Raw genomic sequence first — 20403 nt, 5'->3', positions numbered from 1 at the left:
TGGATTTCTCGCATAATTCACAGGGACCCAAATAATTAAACCATCACCTCCTAGGCTATGCATTAGCAGGAAGCAGGAATCAGGAGCAGAGCAGGGACCCAAACCTAGGCACTCTGCTATGAGATGTGGGTTCATCATTGCATGGCCAGAAGTCTACCTGTTCCCTGTTCTTTAACCATAATTTTCCTTGTCTCTCACTGAAGGTTTCCTAGGACGCCTTCACCTCTTTTCCAAGTTGTCAGCATTTCTGTCACAACACATGATTCTTACAGCATTTGTATTTAAAACATATCTAATTCCTTCTATTGTATCTGTGCCTGCTCTTCTTTTTAAAATAATTTTTAAATTTTATATGCCATGTAAAATTTGTACATATTTATAAGTAGTATGTGATGTCTTAATACATGTATAAATTGTGTGAGGTTCAGACCCCAGACACAGAGCTATAATAGCTGTGTTTATATCCCCATCATGAAAGAAAAAGCTTGAAATGTGCAGGGTGTTAAAATTTGTTGTGGATTGAAAGACTGGATATCTTCTGCTGATTTACTTTCTTGATTCCTGATATATTATATCTCTTACTACTCACATACAAAATTCAACATACTTTATAAATTATTTAGAAATAAAGCATTTTACTGGTTCTATAAATGGTTAATCTGAAACCTAGAGGAAAAAGGTGGCTTTTTCAAATCACCTACCTTTTTATTAATTATAGTTATGTCTGAAAAACAGACCTGTCAATGATTGCAGAGAGCAGGGTATGCTAGATATATTTGAATTCCCCAGTTAGTCATGGTTTATATTACATGAGGAATTGTAAAATACTCATGGAAAATGGGATTATAATATATTATGAACTTTCCATGAACTTTTTAAAGTCACCTCACATATTTATATGACATATGTATTTAAATTAAGCATTTCTAGTAGTTGATGGAATCTTGTTATTTTTTAGGGAAAATATCACTAAAAATCTATAGCTCATTCGCTAGAAATTCTTAAAATTCTGTTTTTGTGTGTCTGTGTGTTGTTTTTTGTGTCTGGTACTGAAGTCCTCAAAACATTATTATTTTTAAAATAGATACATTAAAATAGTGTTCATGGTTCCTAAGAAAATTTTATAAAATTATCAAAATTCTGCAGTGCTACAAAAAGTGGAGTATAGTAACTACTTGTTGACAGAAAAAGTGAATGCATTTCTGATGTTAATTAAGGACTAATTAAGGATAAATTGTATGAACTGTGTTTTTTCATTTAGATATTTCATTTACAAAATAGACAAATCTGATAATCCCATTTTTAAGCATATATATTTTAAAACTTTATAACAAATTCTTTTGAAATTTTGTCAACACTAAAATCTAGATTTAAAATATTCAATGATGGCCGGAACCGCGGCTCACTAGGCTAATCCTCCACCTAGCGGTGCCGGCACACCGGGTTCTAGTCCTGATCGGGGCACCGGATTCTGTCCTGGTTGCCCCTCTTCCAGGCCAGCTCTCTGCTGTGGCCAGGGAAGTGCAGTGGAGGATAGCCCAAGTGCTTAGGCCCTGCACCCCATGGGAGACCAGGATAAGCACCTGGCTCCTGCCATCGGATCAGCGTGGTGCGCTGGCCGCAGTGCCCCGGCCGTGGCGGCCATTGGAGGGTGAACCAACGGCAAAAAGGAAGACCTTTCTCCCTATCTCTCTCTCTCACTGTCCACTCTGCCTGTCAAAAAAATATAAATAAAAATAAATAAAAAATTCAATGTCATTCCCTTGGTTATGAGGAATTTCTCACCTCATTCAGTCTCAATTTTTATTCATTACATAATCATTTGACTTTTTTCAAAAAATACTGAATTAAATCCTTTCCTTGATGATGATATCACAGATGCCTCCACATCTGTTCACAGAATAGAATTAATTCTTAGATCATACAGCTATATTTTGAAAGATAATTTTTCTTTCAAATAATGCATGTTCTAAACGTTATCTTTATTGTTCAGCCTGATATAATAAATCCTTCTCCTATTGTCCATTTATCCTGGTAGAATCTGATCTAAATCTGTTTTCCAACTGCTTTTCTTAAAGTTGATCTACCTGTTTAAGATAAACCCACATCTTTTGATCATTTGGAGTTTTTGAGTTGCCCCTCCCTTGAACTTTAAGATCTACCAAATGATTGCCATAAAATAGTCTTTTTTTTTTTTTTTTTTTTGACAGGCAGAGTGGACAGTGAGAGAGTGAGAGAGAGAGACAGAGAGAAAGGTCTTCCTTTGCCGTTGGTTCACCCTCCAATGGCCGCCGCGGCCAGCGCGCTGCAGCCGGCGCACCGCACTGATCCGATGGCAGGAGCCAGGAGCCAGGTGCTTTTCCTGGTCTCCCATGGGGTGCAGGGCCCAAGCACTTGGGCCATCCTCCACTGCACTCCTTGGCCACAGCAGAGAGCTGGCCTGGAAGAGGGGCAACCGGGACAGAATCTGGCGACCCGACCGGGACAAGAACCCTGTGTGCTGGCGCCGCTAGGCGGAGGATTAGTCTAGTGAGCCGCGGTGCCGGCCATAAAATAGTCTTACTACTAAAGAATCCCCCCTCTATATATATGTATATATATAAGCATATATTTATATATGTCATTAGTACTTGAAATAATGCATATTCATCTTAAAAAGTGATGCAATATAGAATGTTAAAAATAAGAGCGACAGCTTGGATCTGAGAATGGCATTAACTATATCATTTACTTGGGGCCTTTAAGCTGAAATTAAGATGTGGATACAGGTTGTAATCTAACCTGAAATTGCAGTCCATTCCCAAGTTTACTGGCTGCTGGAAGATTTCATTCCTTTGTGGTGTCATGACTGAAATCAGTATTTTTCTGTTAGCTATGGCCAAGAGCAGGTCTCAGTTCCTACAGATACCACTTAAGAATCTGCTGTATGAGCTCTTTGCTCACAAGTTCACTTCTTTATTTTTTTTTTTTTTTTTTTTTTTTGACAGGCAGAGTGGACAGTGAGAGAGAGAGACAGAGAGAAAGGTCTTCCTTTGCCGTTGGTTCACCCTCCAATGGCCGCCGCGGCCGGCGCGCTGCGGCCGGCGCACCGCGCTGATCCGATGGCAGGAGCCAGGAGCCAGGTGCTTTTCCTGGTCTCCCATGCGGGTGCAGGGCCCAAGCACCTGGGCCATCCTCCACTGCACTCCCTGACCACAGCAGAGGGCTGGCCTGGAAGAGGGGCAACCGGGACAGAATCCGGCGCCCCGACCGGGACTAGAACCCGGTGTGCCGGCGCCGCTAGGCGGAGGATTAGCCTAGTGAGCCGCGGCGCCGGCCAACAAGTTCACTTCTTTATAGGCTAACCGGAAACCATCACTTTGCTCTGCTTTTGCAGGTTCACCTGATTAGATTAGACCACTCAAGGAAAGTCTTTCTTAATTAATTAATTGTCAAATGATTAACAACCTTAGTTATAGCTGTACAATTTATGTCTTCACAACACGTAAGCTGATGGAAGTGATATGCGGTTCAGTTCCATGCCCCTCACACACAGGCAGAATCTTGCCACACAGGTCATTAGGGTCAACAGTCTCAGAGGTATCTTAGCACTCTGTCTGCAGTTTTTCAAATTTGTCAGAATTCTTTTCTTTAACTGTAGCTATCTATTTCCGCTCATCATTATCTGGGAGCGTGATGAGGCCTGGAAGATCCTGGGAGTCCTTCTCTTATATTTTATGTAGAAGACTGCTTATCAATGTTTGAAAAGAGAAAATAATTTTGCACTTAAAAATTTTATGTAGTTTTTCATGGCAGGTACTTCAGCAAAGTAAGAGCTTACAAAGTGGTCAAAAATAAGTGATAAGCTAATATCTTGTCCTATTCTTTCCTTTATACTCTAGGACACAATTTAATATATTATCTCCCATTTCTCCATAGATTCCATTTCTTACTGCATAACTCTTTACAAAGTAAATTGTTTCCTGAATATTCTGGGCTCTCTGATTATCCATCATAGATACAATCTAAAGAGCAAAGAGCTACTCGCCTAATTCTCTCCAGTAAATCATTTCCTTGTGTTTTCAGAAAGGTTCAGAAAATTGGAAGCCACAAAGGTTTCTCTCTGTTGCGCAAGAACTGAATTAGCTCAGTTTCATAACAATATATTTCTATCATGGAGTTAATCCTTTTCTGAGTAGTTGTTTGCATTTTTGTTGATTTGAAAATTAGAGTGTATTCCCTCAAATGTTGGGTGATAGTCAGATGGGTGGACAAAGTCACCTAGAGAAAGATCAGTGTTCACTCTCTGCACCCTTTCTGCTCAATGTCCTTTGTCAATTGGGCTTGCCTAAGGACAAGGGTCATAAAGGAACACATCCCCCTAGGACACTATTGTGGCATTTCTCTTACAATTTTCTCACTTCTTTCATCACTGCAGGGTGTAAGTTTTCAGCTGCAAAAAATCTGTATGTACAGAAAGGTTCTTTCATCTCACTCCTGGTCTCCCTGACCACCAAATATTTACCTGCTGTGATAGGTCAGGAATTCCTAACAGGCATCTACTGTGTCTGAACTAAAAAAAGAAAAAAAAGGAAAAATGAGAATTTTCTTCCCTTCTCATCTCTGGCTTGAAACGGACATGCCAATAGGCAGTCAAGTTCATCTGGGTAGCTGTAGTGTATAATCAATTAGGAAAAGAAAACTAAGATCTTATCTTCAAAGGATTTGCCCAATCTTAAAGTTAATCAGAGGCATTTCTACCTTGGAGAAAGTAGAGAGGGAAATGAGGAACAAATGATATTAACTATGACATCCTAAGATAGAATTCCATTTCAGCAAGGGGATTGTGGGCCAGGCAATTTAATTTTCTTTCTAGATCAAAGTACTCTTAAAATGATGCAGAGTAGTCTTAAACTAGGTTACTATCAGGATCTCTATCATAAAAATATATTACTTAATACTCACAGAGCATTGAGCTTACAAAAGCAGAAAGTATATTTTATATGTTCTTTAGTATATTCTTTAACCTATGTGTTATTTAATTGTGTATGATATGCATTCTAATTAATTCAATATGGAATGTTTAGATTTGTTAGAGATTTCTTCCTTTCTCTAACCTAAAATTATTCTTTTTAATCACATATTGCTAAGGCACTAGCAAATGATGTAACATCAAATATTTAAATATGTGTTGTCCTGTTTTGCCTTGGTCTTTTTCACCGCAAGCTAAACATTCCAAGTAATTGTTGTAGTTTTTTATTTTTGGCTTGAGTGATGTTTTTCATCAACTTTTTTGCACTTGGTTATTTTCTCTGGCGTTTGATTCAGGTCTGACTGCAGCAAAGTAGTTAGCTTTTCAACTGATCAAACAAGCTTCAGGGGGAAGCTCCTGGCTCCTGGCTTTGGCCTAGCCCAGCCTTGGTTATTGTGGCCATGTGGGTGTGATTTAGTGGATGGATGATATCTCTCTGTCTCTCCCTTTTGCTCTGTAGCTGTGCCTTTCAAATAAATAAAATAAATCTTTAAAAAAGAAGAGCCGCAGGGGTCTTGGTTTAGACACAAAGTTTCTGTTTGTGTAACCAATAATCTTGTCATCAACCAACATATAATGCACACCATTCTTTCTTTACAGACATAAGAGAAATAAAAGTTTTTAACAGGAAAGGTATGGAAATTGAAGGAAATAAATATTATATGGTAACAGGGAAGAGGTGAGTGAGCAAAAATACAGAAATTCAGGGTCCTGCTCTGTGGCATAGTAGGTTAAGCCTCTGCCTGTGGTGCCTGCATTCCATATGGCCTCTGGTTCACATCCCAGCTGCTCCTCTTTTTTCCAGTTCTCTGCTTTTGGCTGGAAAATCAGTGGAAGATGGCCCAAGAGCCATCTACATGGGAGACCCAGAAGAAGCTCCTGACCCCTGAGTTAGTATCAGCTCAGTTCTGGCCATTGTGGCCATTTAGGGAGTGAACCAACAGATTGAAGACCTTTCTCTCTGTCTCTCCCTCTCTCTGTCTATAATTCTATCTCCCAAATAAATAAATAATAAAAAATCTAAAAATAATACACGAAGTCAAAGAAAATATTGAATATCAAGCACATAAAGCATGAATAAAAATGGAATGAATTAGATACAAAAGTAGTAATTACAGGAGAAATAAATATAGGCCCTCCTGCATAAAACATACTGTGGAGAGAGTTAATGCCAAAGTCAAGAGGTATTACTGGTCTGACAAAATAAATTCCATGGAATTGTGAGGGATTTTGAGGATTTTATGATTTTTTCCCCACCTGAGAGGAAAGACAATCTTGAATTTAAAGCAAAAGATATCTCCTTTATTTTCCCAGGAGTACTAACAGGAGGTTCAGATGTTGACAATTCCTTAGCATCACAATAGAGGGAATTACTAAAGAAAGTAGAAATGTCTAAAGATCCAAGAAAATTACTATGTTAAATTCACATTGCATTTTTCAGAGTTGATTAGAATTCAGGGCCACTGACTTTATTTTTTTTTTTTTTTATTTATTTTTTTTTTTTTTGACAGGCAGAGTGGACAGTGAGAGAGAGAGAGACAGAGAGAAAGGTCTTCCTTTGCCGTTGGTTCACCCTCCAATGGCCGCCGCGGCCAGCGCGATGTGGCCAGCGCACCGCGCTGATCTGATGGCAGGAGCCAGGAGCCAGGTGCTTTTCCTGGTCTCCCATGGGGTGCAGGGCCCAAGCACCTGGGCCATCCTCCACTGCACTCCCGGGCCACAGCAGAGGGCTGGCCTGGAAGAGGGGCAACCGGGACAGAATCCGGCGCCCCGACCGGGACTAGAACCCGGTGTGCCGGCGCCGCTAGGCGGAGGATTAGCCTAGTGAGCCGCGGCGCCGGCCGGGCCACTGACTTTAAACTTACCACTTACACAAACCGCCTCAAGGGCACCATATGTGTGGAATATATTTGCAGTTACTGAGAAGAAAAGTCCAGTGTTCACAGTGAGAGTGAATTGAGTATCAGTGGAAGATGACTTCCTATGTGATGTGTCACAACCTTCTTTTATTTGATTGCTTATGTTTAAACTGATAATTCTTGGGGCCTGCATTGTGGTTAGACCACAGCCTACAACACCAGCATCCCATATGGGCACTGGTTTGAAACTCTGCTGCTCCACTCCTCATCCAGCTCCCTGCTAATGCACCAGGGAAAGCAGTAGAAGATGGCCCAAGTCCTTGGGCCCCTGCACCTACAGGGTGACCTGGAAGAAACTCAGGGATTCTGGCTTCGGCCTGGGGTGGTCCTGGTTATTGTAGCCATTTGGGAGCAATGGAGTGTCTCTCTCTTTCTCCCTCTCTCTCTCTCTCTCTCTCTCCCCACACACACACACCTTTGTCCCTGTCCCTATATCCCTGTACTTCTGTTTTTCAAATAAGTAAAAACAAATCTTTTTTAAAAATAAACTTACAAATCTTGGTAATATATCCTGATAATGCATTACAGGGCTCACTAATTTTATATACGTGTCTGGGGATACAAAAGAACAAAACAATTTTCATAATTACCAAGTGGGTATGCTTTTAAATCCTGATACAGATTCTTAGTGAAAATAAATAGGCATTCAACACTATTTGAGAGAAAATTACATTCTTATCAAAAATATCAGGAGGCAAGGTTCTCAGAAGAACCCCATAGTTCCTTGTACCAAATAGCTAGCTGGAATCTAAAGAGCATCTTCAGTTATCCAAGTCCACTTTTGTGATGTTCTGCTTGTAATTTCTCAGTTCCACTAGATGTCAGTATTGGATAAGAACAGAGAAGTACTTCCCTGAAACTTAATCACTGTTCATATAAAATGAACAAACCCCATCTGGCATGCACGTTCCCAGGTATATTGTAGGATTTTGAAGTATGCAACTGATTATCTGCACAAGTTTCCCAGAAGGTTCTTTTTTTCTGTAAAATATATATCTTGCCCTTCTCTTATCCATTAATTATAAAGGAAATTTAAATCTTGAAATTACTGTGATTAGTTGTAACTTGAAAATGGTTCTGAAGCAATGTTTATCATTTGTGCCACATCTGTGTAACTGTAAGTGTACCTCTTTATCTTGATTTGTCCTTACTACAGCCATTAGATTTTGAAACAAAGAAGGCATATACATTTAAAGTAGAGGCCTCCAACTTGCACCTAGATCACCGGTTCCACTCGGCAGGCCCTTTTAAAGACACAGCCACAGTAAAGATCAGCGTGCTGGATGTCGATGAGCCCCCAGTTTTTAGCAAGCCATTGTACACTATGGAGGTGTACGAAGACACTCCCGTCGGGACCATCATCGGTGCTGTCACAGCGCAAGACCTTGATGTGGGCAGTAGTGCCGTTAGGTGAGAAAAATGACTATTTTCTTTTCTGTGTGCTTCAATATGAAACAAAAACAAACAAAACCTATTCTCTGACCAAATCTGAATGATGATTTAGGATGTGATTTGTACCACGTGATGCTTGAACATGTAATGACTTTACCCAAGTCAAGGTATAGGGGAAATGCCATAAAATTTGCACAAAACATCCAATATCAATGGTTGAAAAAGTGTCTACAAGCATTGATGTCATGTTAGATGTTATTCAATTAGCAAATCTCAACTTTTCAGAAATGCAACCTCAAAGAATAGTTCTCACCACTAATCATATTAAGATACTCGCATAAAACCCAGAATGAAATAGGCATCAATAAATTCTATGATGACTTTAAGATCTCTATTCCCTTTCTAAAAGTTAATGTTTGAAAAAAGATGGTTTTACCATGTGTATTTTATTCACTGTGATAATTATGTGTACTGGGTCTGAGATACAGTTTATCGATGAATAGTTCAAGTATCATTTCTATGGTTCCATAAATTGTGGACTTGTTCAAAGCCTATAATTTGTGAAAAGATTTCTTTTACTCTTCTCTCTCTCTCTCTCTCTCTCTCTCTCTCTGACACACATACACAACTTCCATCAGCACCACTGAGGTGTAAAAAGATGCTCCTCTTCCTAACTTATCCATTCATCTTGCAACATGTATTGAGACTGACTCCCATTCATTCTGTTATATGTGTCCACTCATACACCTACAACTACCATAATGTACTAGTATTTTTCACTGTGTGAATTTCTTGTCACATTGCCTAGGAAGACTGTCTGGAGAACAAAAAAAGAGAAACGTGAGGTTTGTTTTAAGTCTTTCAGTCTCAATGAATGAAACTAGAAACATCAAGTAGACTTTAAAGCAAAAATACTGTTTTATTGACATAGGCAGAAATAGACACATATCTTCTAAGATTTTATGCTACGTGTTGAAGAATGATAAAAAAAAGTATCAATTATTCAGGCACCACTGAACACAGTAATAGCATATAGTGAGTTCTCGGGAATTGATTATGCATGCCTTATTCTCTGTATTCTTCAAAATCCATCCCACAAAGTGACATAAATAATGTCTATGTTAGAGTGCCACAGGCAGGGTGGCTTAGATTTACACAATAAATATTTACTTCCCAGATTCTCACAGGCTGGGATACCTCAGACTAATAGCAACAGATCTGGCCTCTGAAGAGGATCTGATTCCTATTTAGCAGATGGTTGTATTTTCTGGGTATCCACAAAGGTAGAGAAAGGGAAAGAACTCTCTAGTTTACCACCCCCCCCTTTTCTTTAAATATTTTATTTATTTATGTGAAGCAGAGTTACAGAGAGAGAGAGAGAGAGAGAGAGAGAGAGAGAGAGAGACTGAGAGAAAGGTCTTTCATCCACTGGTTCACTCCCCAAATGGCCACAAAGGTGGAGCTTCTTCACACATGGGTGCAGGGACCCAAGAGCTTGGGCCACCTTCCACTGCTTCCCAAGGTCATAAGCTGAAAGCTAGATTGGAAGAGGAGCAGCTGGAACATGAACTGGAGCCCTTATCGGATGGTGGCGGAGCAGGCAGAGGCTTAGCCTACGATGCCACAGTGTTAATCCCTCTAAGATCCCTTTTCTAAGTGCATAATGTTAGAATTTCGGAGGGACACAAACACTTACTAACATTCTGTTACTGGCCCCTCAAAATGCTTGTCCTTCTGGCATGTAAAATATATTTATTCCATCCCAACAGTCCCAAAGTCTTAACTAATTCCAGCATCAACTAAAGTTTCATTTGACTATCATATAAACAAGGCATAGATTTGTTTTAAGGTATGATTCATCCTGAGGCAAAATTCCTTTCCATCTGTGAACCCATGAAAACAACACATGTATGTGCTTCCAAAATGCAATGCTAGGACAGGCATAGGGTAGACATCCCTGATCAAAAATAGAGAAATAAGAAAACAAAATCAAGAGTTGATGAGTCCTCAAAAATCCAATATTGAGCAGAGCAAGCCCCTTTAAATCTCAGTAACATACTTCTCCAACTGATGCTCTTCCTGCTGGACCTGCTGTGGCTTTTAAACAATATCCTCTTTTATCAGCTTCTCTCCCCTCACATTTTATTATAAGAAATCAGATGGAACCACTCTGCTCCTTGAACACTTTGCCCATAACTTGCCTCAGACAAACATACAATTTCATCCCTTTAATGTTGTTCCTTCCACAAAACAGTAGAACATGAACACTGGTCACCCAACTTCTTTGCCACTTTAAGCAAGGATCTGCTTTCCTCTGGTTTTCAGTAACATGTTCCTCACTTCCTCTCTGAGTATTTTTTTTTTTGGCCAGGCAGAGTTAAACAGTGAGAGAAAGACAGAGAGAGAGTTATAGACAGAGAGAGATAGACAAGAGAAAGGTCTTCCTTCCGTTGTTTCACTCCCCAAATGGCCGCTACAGCCGGCACGCTGCGCCCATCCGAAGCCAGGAGTCAGGTGCTTCCTTCTGGTCTCCCATGCAGGTGCAGGGCCCAAGCACTTGGGCCATCCTCCACTGCCTTCTGGGGCCACAGCAGAGAGCTGGACCGGAAGAGGAGCAACCGGGACAGAATTGGCACCCCAACCAGGACTATAACCCGGGGTACCGGCGCCGCAAGCAGAGGATTAGCCTAGTGAGCCATGGCACTTGCCCCTCTCCGAGTTTAATCAGAGTGGATATTACTATCCATATTTTCACCTGCATTTTTCTGATTATTTATTCAATTAGAAGATGGAATATTTATCTATAGTTTTCCTCTTCTTTCTGAGCCCTCATCAAGATCGCCCTAACCAGCTTCTTTTATAACTCAGAACTCCTCCAGCCTCTACCCGTCACACAATTCCAAAGCTACTTCAACATTTTTAGGTATTTTGTGAGCAGCATCCCGACTGCTTCATGTCAGTTTCTGGCTTTGTCAGTTCAGGCTGCTGTCACAAGTGAAGCACAGGCTGAGTTAATCTGGAGGCTGTGGAATTCAGAGTCTGGTGAAGGCCTTCTTCCTACAGCCCTGGTTGCCTCCTTGCATTCTCTCATGGCAAAAAGAGAGAAGATCCTTATGGGGTTCCTCTGTGAATGACACAAATCTCATCTGTAGGGTGCACCATCATGACCCAATTATTCACTCCCCTCCAAGCCCACCTTTGAATACTTAACATGATAATTAACGTATGAATTTAGGAGGGAGGTAAACATTTAGCATAGGGGCTGTATTGTGGCACAGTGGGTTAAGCCAAGACTTTTTCCGCAGCAATCCATTATCAGGATGGAGGCTCCACTAATGTGACTTCCAGAAGGCAGCAGAAGATGGCCCAAGTGCTTGTGCCCCTCCCACCTAATTGGGAGACCTGGATGGAGTTCCCAGTTCCTGGCTTCAACCTGGGCCAGCACAGGCTTTTCAGTCATTTGGGGAGTGAACCAGTATCACACTGTACCCTACCCCACAAACCATAACTCTGCCTTTCAAATAAACAAATAAATCTTTAAATAATTGTTTCATCCATGACCAATATTTTTGTTCTTGAAGTATGTTTGTGATCAGGAGGCAACTCTAAAGAAGGTCATATTTGTGATGTAAAGGAAGAAAAATTAATTAATGAACACTCCTCGCATTTATACTGAATACTGGCCAATTTACTCAATGGATTGAAGCTGCTGTTCTACTTGTCCAGATTACATGATTAACTTTGAGTGCATCTCTATATTTTATATATATGTCTCTATCAATCCATCTACCTAGATATATCTTCAGTGTTTGTTGAAGCATTCTGAAAAAATGCTATATTTGATAGTTGATGTATATTAACCTGCATTATTCATCAGTCTAGTTCTTGAAGTCTTTTCTTGTTCTCTTGATAATTATTAAGGAAATGTCTGGTGAATACATATAAGTGTTATTTCAAGAGCATGAACAGATACTGGAAAAATGCTGATGTTTATAACACAAATAATCAAAAGATAATTAAACTCTGAAAGTCTTTAGAGTTCAATAAATGAGGAAAATGTAGGCACTTATATCTAGACAACATGCAAAAAGTTGTTTAATTTACTGTGTGTTCTGTTTTGAAGACTAAAAAAATTTGATGAAGCCAAAATATTAACTATGATTTTAATGTGATAATTAAGTAGCAAAAAGAGAAAAATATCAGAAAGCCTAAATGTAGAAAATATCATGTTAGAAGTACAAATTTCCAAATCCAAAATCTTGTTAGATTTCAGAGTCTGGTGTGAGGGTCAAAGGAAGGCATCACATTGAAGAAAGTCTTCTATAAGTGTGCTTTTTTTTTATGTGACAGGAAGTAGCATATGACAAATGGTACCTTACATGAAAGTAACTGTTATCCCTAGTCTTACTTGTAATGAGTAGTGGCCTGCCTCCCTAAAGCTTTAGACACAGATGGATCTAATCGTTCTTTGTGAGAGGTTGTCAAAAGACAGAGGTGTTTTTGAATCAGCCTGAAACCTGTGATAGTTCCAGGTCCTTGGAGTAAACAACCAACTTTTATCATGTTAGTGGATGCAATGTTGGGTATCGGTCATCTTTCTTCAGGATGAATAGCAAAAGCACACTGAAGAATGATAGTTAAAATATTTTGTGAAAACTAAGTGTCAAGATGTCAAATAGCTTACCATGTTTAGGCATGCTGTTCGTATTTTTTCCCTTCACTACTATCTTTTCACAAGGTTATTAGGCAAGGCACTGACTTAGGAGTATATTATGCCTTACCACTGGGTATTTTATCATCATCATCATCATCATCATCATCATCATCATCATCACACCACCAATGAACCCAGCAAACAGTCGGAAAGCAATGCCATTACCAAGCACTAATCCAACTTCCCAGAAAGTTTTCAGTGCAGTTTCATGCCTGGCAAACATGTAATATCTGGTTCCTTCCCCATCCTTTTTGGCCTCAGCTTAATTTTCATTTTTCATTATGGCCCTCTCCTGGCCTTGATCTTCTGATGGACTGATTTCCTGCCTCTATGTTGTATAAATTTTCAGGACATTGTTACTATTTCATTCATATGACTTGTGGTGAATGAAATAATGCTGCTAACCTCTTTTACATTTGAGGGGTCTTTCCAACACACTATATGCTTTATCCCATGTGCAGACACCTAAACTCAAAAACAAAACACACTGCAGGATACAGGGGAGAGATCCTTGTGACATCCTATCTCAACATGTATATGTAAGTTTCAGAGAGAGAGGGAGAGGGAGAAAGCTCTGCTGATTCACTCCCCAGATGGCTGCAACAGCCAGGGGTATGCCAGACCAAAGATAAGAGTGAGGCACTCATCCAACTCTCCCAAGTGGGTGGAACTGGATCATCTTTTGCTGCTTTTTCCAGGCCATTAGCAGAAAGCAGGGTGGGAATTGGAGCAGCTGGAGCACTAACTAATGCCTCTAAGAGATGCCAGCATTGCAGGTAGCATCTTGATCTGCTATGCCACAGTGTCCTCTCCAACAAATATATTTTAAAAATTGGCATAATTTTATGATAATCATTACTTGAGTGAAAAATTTCTCATTCTCTCTTTTTCTAATGGCAAGTTTTTTTTTTTTTTTTTTGGTGGGGATTAAAGAGAGTATTGTAGTAAGATGTTAACACAGTAGTCACATTCCATGAGCAGTGTATGTGATTTGCTTAGTTCTCTTTCCCATTAGCATATACATGCCACAAGGGCATAGATTGTTCTAGATTGTTCCTGATGGACCAAATATTGCCTAGAACATTGTGGGTCATTAATAAATACATGTTAGATGAATGTGTTGATCTATGTACTATTTCAACTAACTGGTAAAATGGTATAGTATTCACATGTAATGTTGTTTACATAAAGAAAAACCAACACAGTTAAACACTTTGTTCATAATCTAGTAAAATATGCAATAAAGTGTAAGAATTTAAATGATCTTGTACCAAAATATTTGCTCAGGATTATCCCTAATTATTAGATGATAGAAACAACTAACAAAAATCAATGTATTTCTGTGTGGGTCATGAGCTTTTAGCTTTGCATATAACTGCAATTTTAGCTCACATACTTCTTTAACGATTCTAAGAATATATACATTCTATTTAAATTCATATTGCCAGTGCTCAGGAAAGAGATAACGTAAGCAGTGCTCAAAAAGGATTAACTATTTTATCTTAATGAATATTTTATATATCCTTGTGGACAAATTTTTCCTTCAAACAGCTGTTAGAATCTTAGGTGTTTTCTAAGAAAATAGGCCACTAAAAGTACTTTTCCATCTGCTAAATAATAAAATGTAGAAAAATAGCTAAGATTTGTAGAAAAGAAAAAACTAGACTTTATACAAGGATAATTTTTAAAGCTCACATTAAAAAATATTGTGTTAGTCTCAAGTGCCAGAAACTATCTTTCATGAATTACTTTGTTAATTCTATTTTTAAAAAAATTTATTTAGTGTATATAAATTTCATGTATTTCCTATATACAGATTCAGGAACATACTGATGCTTTTCACCATACCCTCCTCCCACTCATGCTCCCCCTTTTCTTCCTCCTCCCTCTGCTATTCCCATTCTTATTTTTTACAAAGCTCTATTTTTGTTAACTTTATACTCAAGAATAACTCTTCACTAAGTAAAGAGTTCAATAAATAGTATGAAGAAAAAAATTACATTTCCTCAACAGTCAAGACAAGGGCTGTTCAAATTCATCACATCTCATTGTGTCAATTTCACTTCTATAGATTACCTTTTAGGTACTCTATTAGTTAGCACAGATCAGGAAAAACATATAGTATGTTTTGGGACTGGCTTATTTCACTAAGTATAATGGTTTCCAGTTGCATCCATTTTTGTTGCAAATGACAGGATTTTGGCCTTTTTTTTTATTGCTGTGTAGTCCATAGTGTACATACTCCATAATTTATTTATCCAATCTGCAGTTGATGGACATCTGGGTTGATTTATTAATTCTTAGTGGAGATAACCATTGGCTTGTAATGAAACTTAAAACTTAGTACCTACCTGAATAATATACAACAGATTGCTAAATCTTTTGAAAGTATGTGGAAAATTCAAAACATATTCAATGAAAATAGTAAGATACTTTGTGCAAATTATGAGTATTGAGAGAAAAAAGAAGACAGAACTTGATGTGGGAAACCTCAATGGAACAGGGGGGAAGCAAACCAATAAAAGGAGACATGGAATTCAAGACTGCAGGCTTAGCTGAGTATGTTATTCTCTGAGGAGTCTGCCCTGTCTGGCTTTTTCACAGCTGTGCTGTACTTAGCGTTTAGGACCCTCAAGAGAATCATTTTTCTGAAGTCATGTTTTTCATAAAGTCACTTGAAAATGTGCTGATGGCATTCGGCTTCCATTAACTACACTTACAGAAGCTAAAAAACAGGGAAATCATTTTACCAAAAAAGAAAAAATGGGGGAGGGAGAGGGTAAAAAGGAAAGCAAAAGTAGAAATAAATTTTACTGAGGTAAAAGAGATTTACTTGGCTGCATTTTAATAAGAAATTAGAGGCCGGCAGCGTGGCTCACTAGGCTAATCCTCCGCCTTGCGGCGCAGGCACACCGGGTTCTAGTCCCGGTCGGGGCGCCGGATTCTGTCCCAGTTGCCCCTCTTCTAGGCCAGCTCTCTGCTGTGGCCCGGGAGTGCAGTGGAGGATGACCCAAGTGCTTGGGCCCTGCACCCCATGGGAGACCAGGATAAGTACCTGGCTCCTGCCATTGGATCAGCGTGGTGCGCTGGCCGCAGCGCATCGGCCGCAGCGGCCATTGGAGGGTGAACCAACGGCAAAGGAAGACCTTTCTCTCTGTCTCTCTCTCTCACTGTCCACTGTGCCTGTCAAAAAAATAATTAAATAAGAAATTAGAGCTTGAGTCCCATCTAGACTACACTAGGATGGGCAGGCAGGTGTATAAGCCCCTTAAGAAGAAAAGGCGAACAATTTTTGGCGACTGGGCTCAGACTATTTGTGGGAATAAAACTTCTTGTCATCTTTATATATCTGCAGCTGCTCATGATAAGTTTGGGAAAATACAGATATATACATACAAACAAAAAGACTCTTAAGATAGCTCATGGAAATTGAAAAAGATAACATTCTTTTTGGGTGCAAAATTATTTTGGAATCTATGTGTGAGGAAAAAAGCTTCAGAAAGTTCATAGAAAATGGGTAGTACTATAAAATGAATGAATGTTTTTCTCTTTTTCTTTTTTTTTCTTTCTTCTTCCTTTCTTCCTCCTTTACTCCATCCTTTAGACAGGCATAGTGACAGAGAGATGAAGAAGGAAGGAAGGAAGGAAGGAAGGAAGGAAGGAAGGAAGGAAGGAAGGAAGGAAGGAAGGAAGGAAGGAGGAAGAAAGAGAAAGAAAGAGAGAGAGAGAGAGAGAGAGAGAGAGAAATTTCCAAACACTGTTTTACTCTATGTATGTCTGCACCAGCCATGCTTGGGTCAGGCCAAAGCCAAGGGTTTTAACAACTTCTGGTCTCCCATGTGAGTGGCAAACACTCAAATACTCGGGCCATCACCTTCCTTTCTTCCCAGGTGCATTAGCAGAAGATTTATGTTAATTTTTGAATTATTTTGTTATTCTACAATTAATTATAATAAGAATTTTAATTTATACTTTTCAACGGTTTACTGCAAAATAGCTATAATCTCAACACAAGGCACTAAAAATTCTTTGAAACAGGTTAACCATGGATCCTGCCAAATATACCCCAAGTATATAAATACTTAAAATAGTTTTAAATAATTAAAAGCCTTAAAAGTACCTAATATCTGAAAATATGCTAAACTGAAACATGATAATTTAACATTGGTGAGGCTCATTATAAAAAATACAGTTGAAAATATATGATTGTTTTATTAATATTTTATACAAATAAAATACATATCAAAAAAGATGTATATAGAAAAAAACAAATCTTCATGACAATTTATTTTAGATTCAGTTTCTTTAATTTTTAGAGAGCCACAGAAATCCTACAGCATTGAGTCATAGCTAAAGGCTTGAATAGCTATGGGTTTATAAATTCATTAGATTTGTGAAACAGATCTATAGTCCTCATTTGTATGAGGATTCAAGCTAGATATCCAATGTTAAATGCATTTATGTTTTCAGATAAATTATGTTATTATAATGATAGAATGAAATACATCTCAATGACCAAGTATCTAGATATTAATTATTATCATTATATTGTTTGTGAAGCCATTCTTTTAAGCCTCTTAAGAGGCAACAACAAAGCAAATCAGAGAATTTCAAGGTTTACAAAATCCATGATATTGACTTGTATTATTTGGATCAGTTTTGCCTGATAAAGGTTCAGGTTCTTTGCTTTATCTCCAAGTGCTAAAGGACTGCCCTATGTAGATAGATTTCATATCTCTTTCCCATTTCTCTACAGCTTGTCAATTGTTTTGAAAAATAGCTCTGTGACACATGTATTTGCAATTATATTATCTTCATTGTTTAAAGGTTAGTTGTTTAGAAAATAATATAATAATCAGTCAACATTAGAGGAATGAATTCATTTTGTAAGTTTCTCTAGACCATTCAATGAATTAAGAGAATACAATTAATTTTCAGATTGCATATTAAAGAGTACATCAATTACAAATATAATATGAAAATCAAGTTAGAAAAAAGGAAATAGCTTCTTTCAAATATGATGCCTATATTTGGGTCTCAAATGGTAAAAAAACTGTAAATGTCACCTTTCTTCAGAGCCATTTGGTCATGGCTTCTAGGCAAAGATGGTAACTCTAACAGTGACCAGGAACAACAGACATGACATTTAATGCAATTCAAGAAAGTAGTTATCATAAATTATCTGAAAAAATTCAGAATAAACATGTTGACTACTCATTGATATAAATTAGGCACTTTCATGTTTGAAACGTGATCAAGATATTATAAATAATAGTGGTCAAATGTTCTGAAAAAACAGTTCACACATGCACTATAAAACGTTGCAATAAACTCAGTAATAAATCCTTCCTGCTAGAAAGGAACTTCCTATATGATCACCAAAATATATTTGTATTCCTATTCTCCCCTGATGGAAATTACTAACCGAGTAAGTAGGATAAAATAAATAAGGAGGTAGACTTTGTGAGAAAGAAGCAGTAGCTGCTTCCTTGAGGAATTTAAGAAGGCTGTATGGGAGAATATGAGCAAAAACATTGGGAGTCTTTGGTACTGAGGTAAAGCAGAGCTTCTATGACCTGAATGGAAGAAAATAATTGCCACGAACGAGCTGATAAGTGGATTTAAAATAAAGGACTACTGAAGGTATAGAGTCAGAGATAGCTCAGGGCAAGGATATTGCATTTTTTGAGCACCTTCTTTACTATTTAGTGAGGTCTTCCTGTGCACAATTTTTTTTTTTTTTTTTGAGAAAACGGAGATTCTGCATGTTTACTTTTAGAGCTATGGAGCAGAGAGCCTACATTTAATCGTTATTTTTCTAAACCTCATTTTCTTTCCATTAGAGCAAGCTGTTTCAGTGTCTTGACAGAATAAACCTAAGGTCTGCTTGTGATATATGTGGATATAATACAGATGTTACAATATATGTATGTATTATGTATACAAATAGTACGTTTGTACATAGGGCTAACGTTTCTATAGTTTATTGGAATGAAGTTAGTATGGATTTGAACCTGATAAGTTAAGATGCCCATGGTAAAACCTAAAGTAGATAGTATAAAAATAACTAAAACAATATAATGAAAAAATCAGTAAATGAATTAATAATGAAAATTTGAAATAAATATGAAAATATTAATTTAATGCTAAAAATCTACAGGGGAGGAATAGAGGCACAAAAAGAAGTAATTAAGAAATTAAAAATAAAATGGAAAATATAACTATATACAATTGGGTAAATGCAAATTACAAACTTGCTATCTTAAAACCTAATGATGGTCCTAGGTATTACATGTTTCTAGATTTAATTGATAACGAAGTCAAGCCAAACTATGACTTTGACTCCATATAAATTCAAGTTCTTTTTCAACATTGTGGCATGTAACTACACTATGCTATCTTACCTCTTAAATTTCTCTAAAGTCTCCACCAACCTTCTAGGTGTAGACCAAATACATCCATACTTCACAGCATACCCTACTTTTGCCACAGGAAATCTGATGTTGCAAGATTTCTGCTATTATAATAAGGGGAGAACACAAGAACAAATGCATTATAGGGATTGGCTTGACAATTTCTCCCGGTTGAGAGGAAGGATAGGTAACATGCAGTGGGGAGAGGAAAAGTCTGTTTTTAAAGAAAAGTTAGCAGGCATGTTCTGTCTGTTCTCCTTCAGTCTCCATATCCCTAGTTATTGCAACTGCCTCTCATAATCTACAGAATTAAATCTCTTTACATACCTGGTTATTCTCTTTGTCTGTCACCAGTAAAATATGTAACAGTATATAGTTCCTCACACTACCTCCATGCTTCACTAATACCACTGTTCTTGTAGCCTCCTATGATGCTTTTCCTCACCCCTCACTCTGACCCCACTGTCTCCTGAGCATCCCCATATAGCCTTCCAATGTCAGTCAAAAGTCATGTGCAGGAAGGTTTGCCTGAAACATTAGGTCTTGTGCTAGGGTTATTTTCTTGACACTGATGCAAGGTCTCTACTATCCCTCTGTTAAGGATTGTGATCTTCTCTCATACATGTCTGTGCAACTAGACTGCACAACAATGGTAGACATCATACTGTATTTGATGATATAAACTAGACTCTTCAATGATAGATATCATACTGCATTTGATTATATATTCCTCAATATGTAATTGGCTAGTACAGACTGTAGAGCATAGTAGGCACTCAGCAAATATTTGATGAATTGTACAATTGAACAGTCTATAGCAATAATATTTTTAAAAATAATAATTAATAAATGTTTTCAGTGGAATTTTTCTTCTTTAGTTAGGTATATGATTAGTTACATAGAGGCACTGAAAAAGAGTATTGTGAGAAATAGCCTTTGTTCAGAAAGGAGGAC

General features: G+C 38.1%; 1 protein-coding gene across 7 annotated transcripts in view; it reads left to right on the top strand.

The window, feature by feature from the left end:
* CDH12 (cadherin 12) overlaps nucleotides 1-20403 on the top strand; it is a 1101741-nt gene that overhangs the window by 1053841 nt on the left and 27497 nt on the right. For all 7 annotated transcript variants that reach the window (XM_017344661.3, XM_051853848.2, XM_051853852.2 and 4 more), the window contains one exon: nucleotides 8087-8340. In XM_017344661.3, coding sequence (XP_017200150.1) covers nucleotides 8087-8340 — 254 coding nt within the window. The remainder of the gene's footprint in view (nucleotides 1-8086; nucleotides 8341-20403) is intronic.

Source organism: Oryctolagus cuniculus, chromosome 14 (genome assembly GCF_964237555.1).
Source record: "Oryctolagus cuniculus chromosome 14, mOryCun1.1, whole genome shotgun sequence".
NCBI classification, from domain to species: domain Eukaryota; kingdom Metazoa; phylum Chordata; class Mammalia; order Lagomorpha; family Leporidae; genus Oryctolagus; species Oryctolagus cuniculus.
This window is presented reverse-complemented; position numbering and strand designations above follow the sequence as displayed.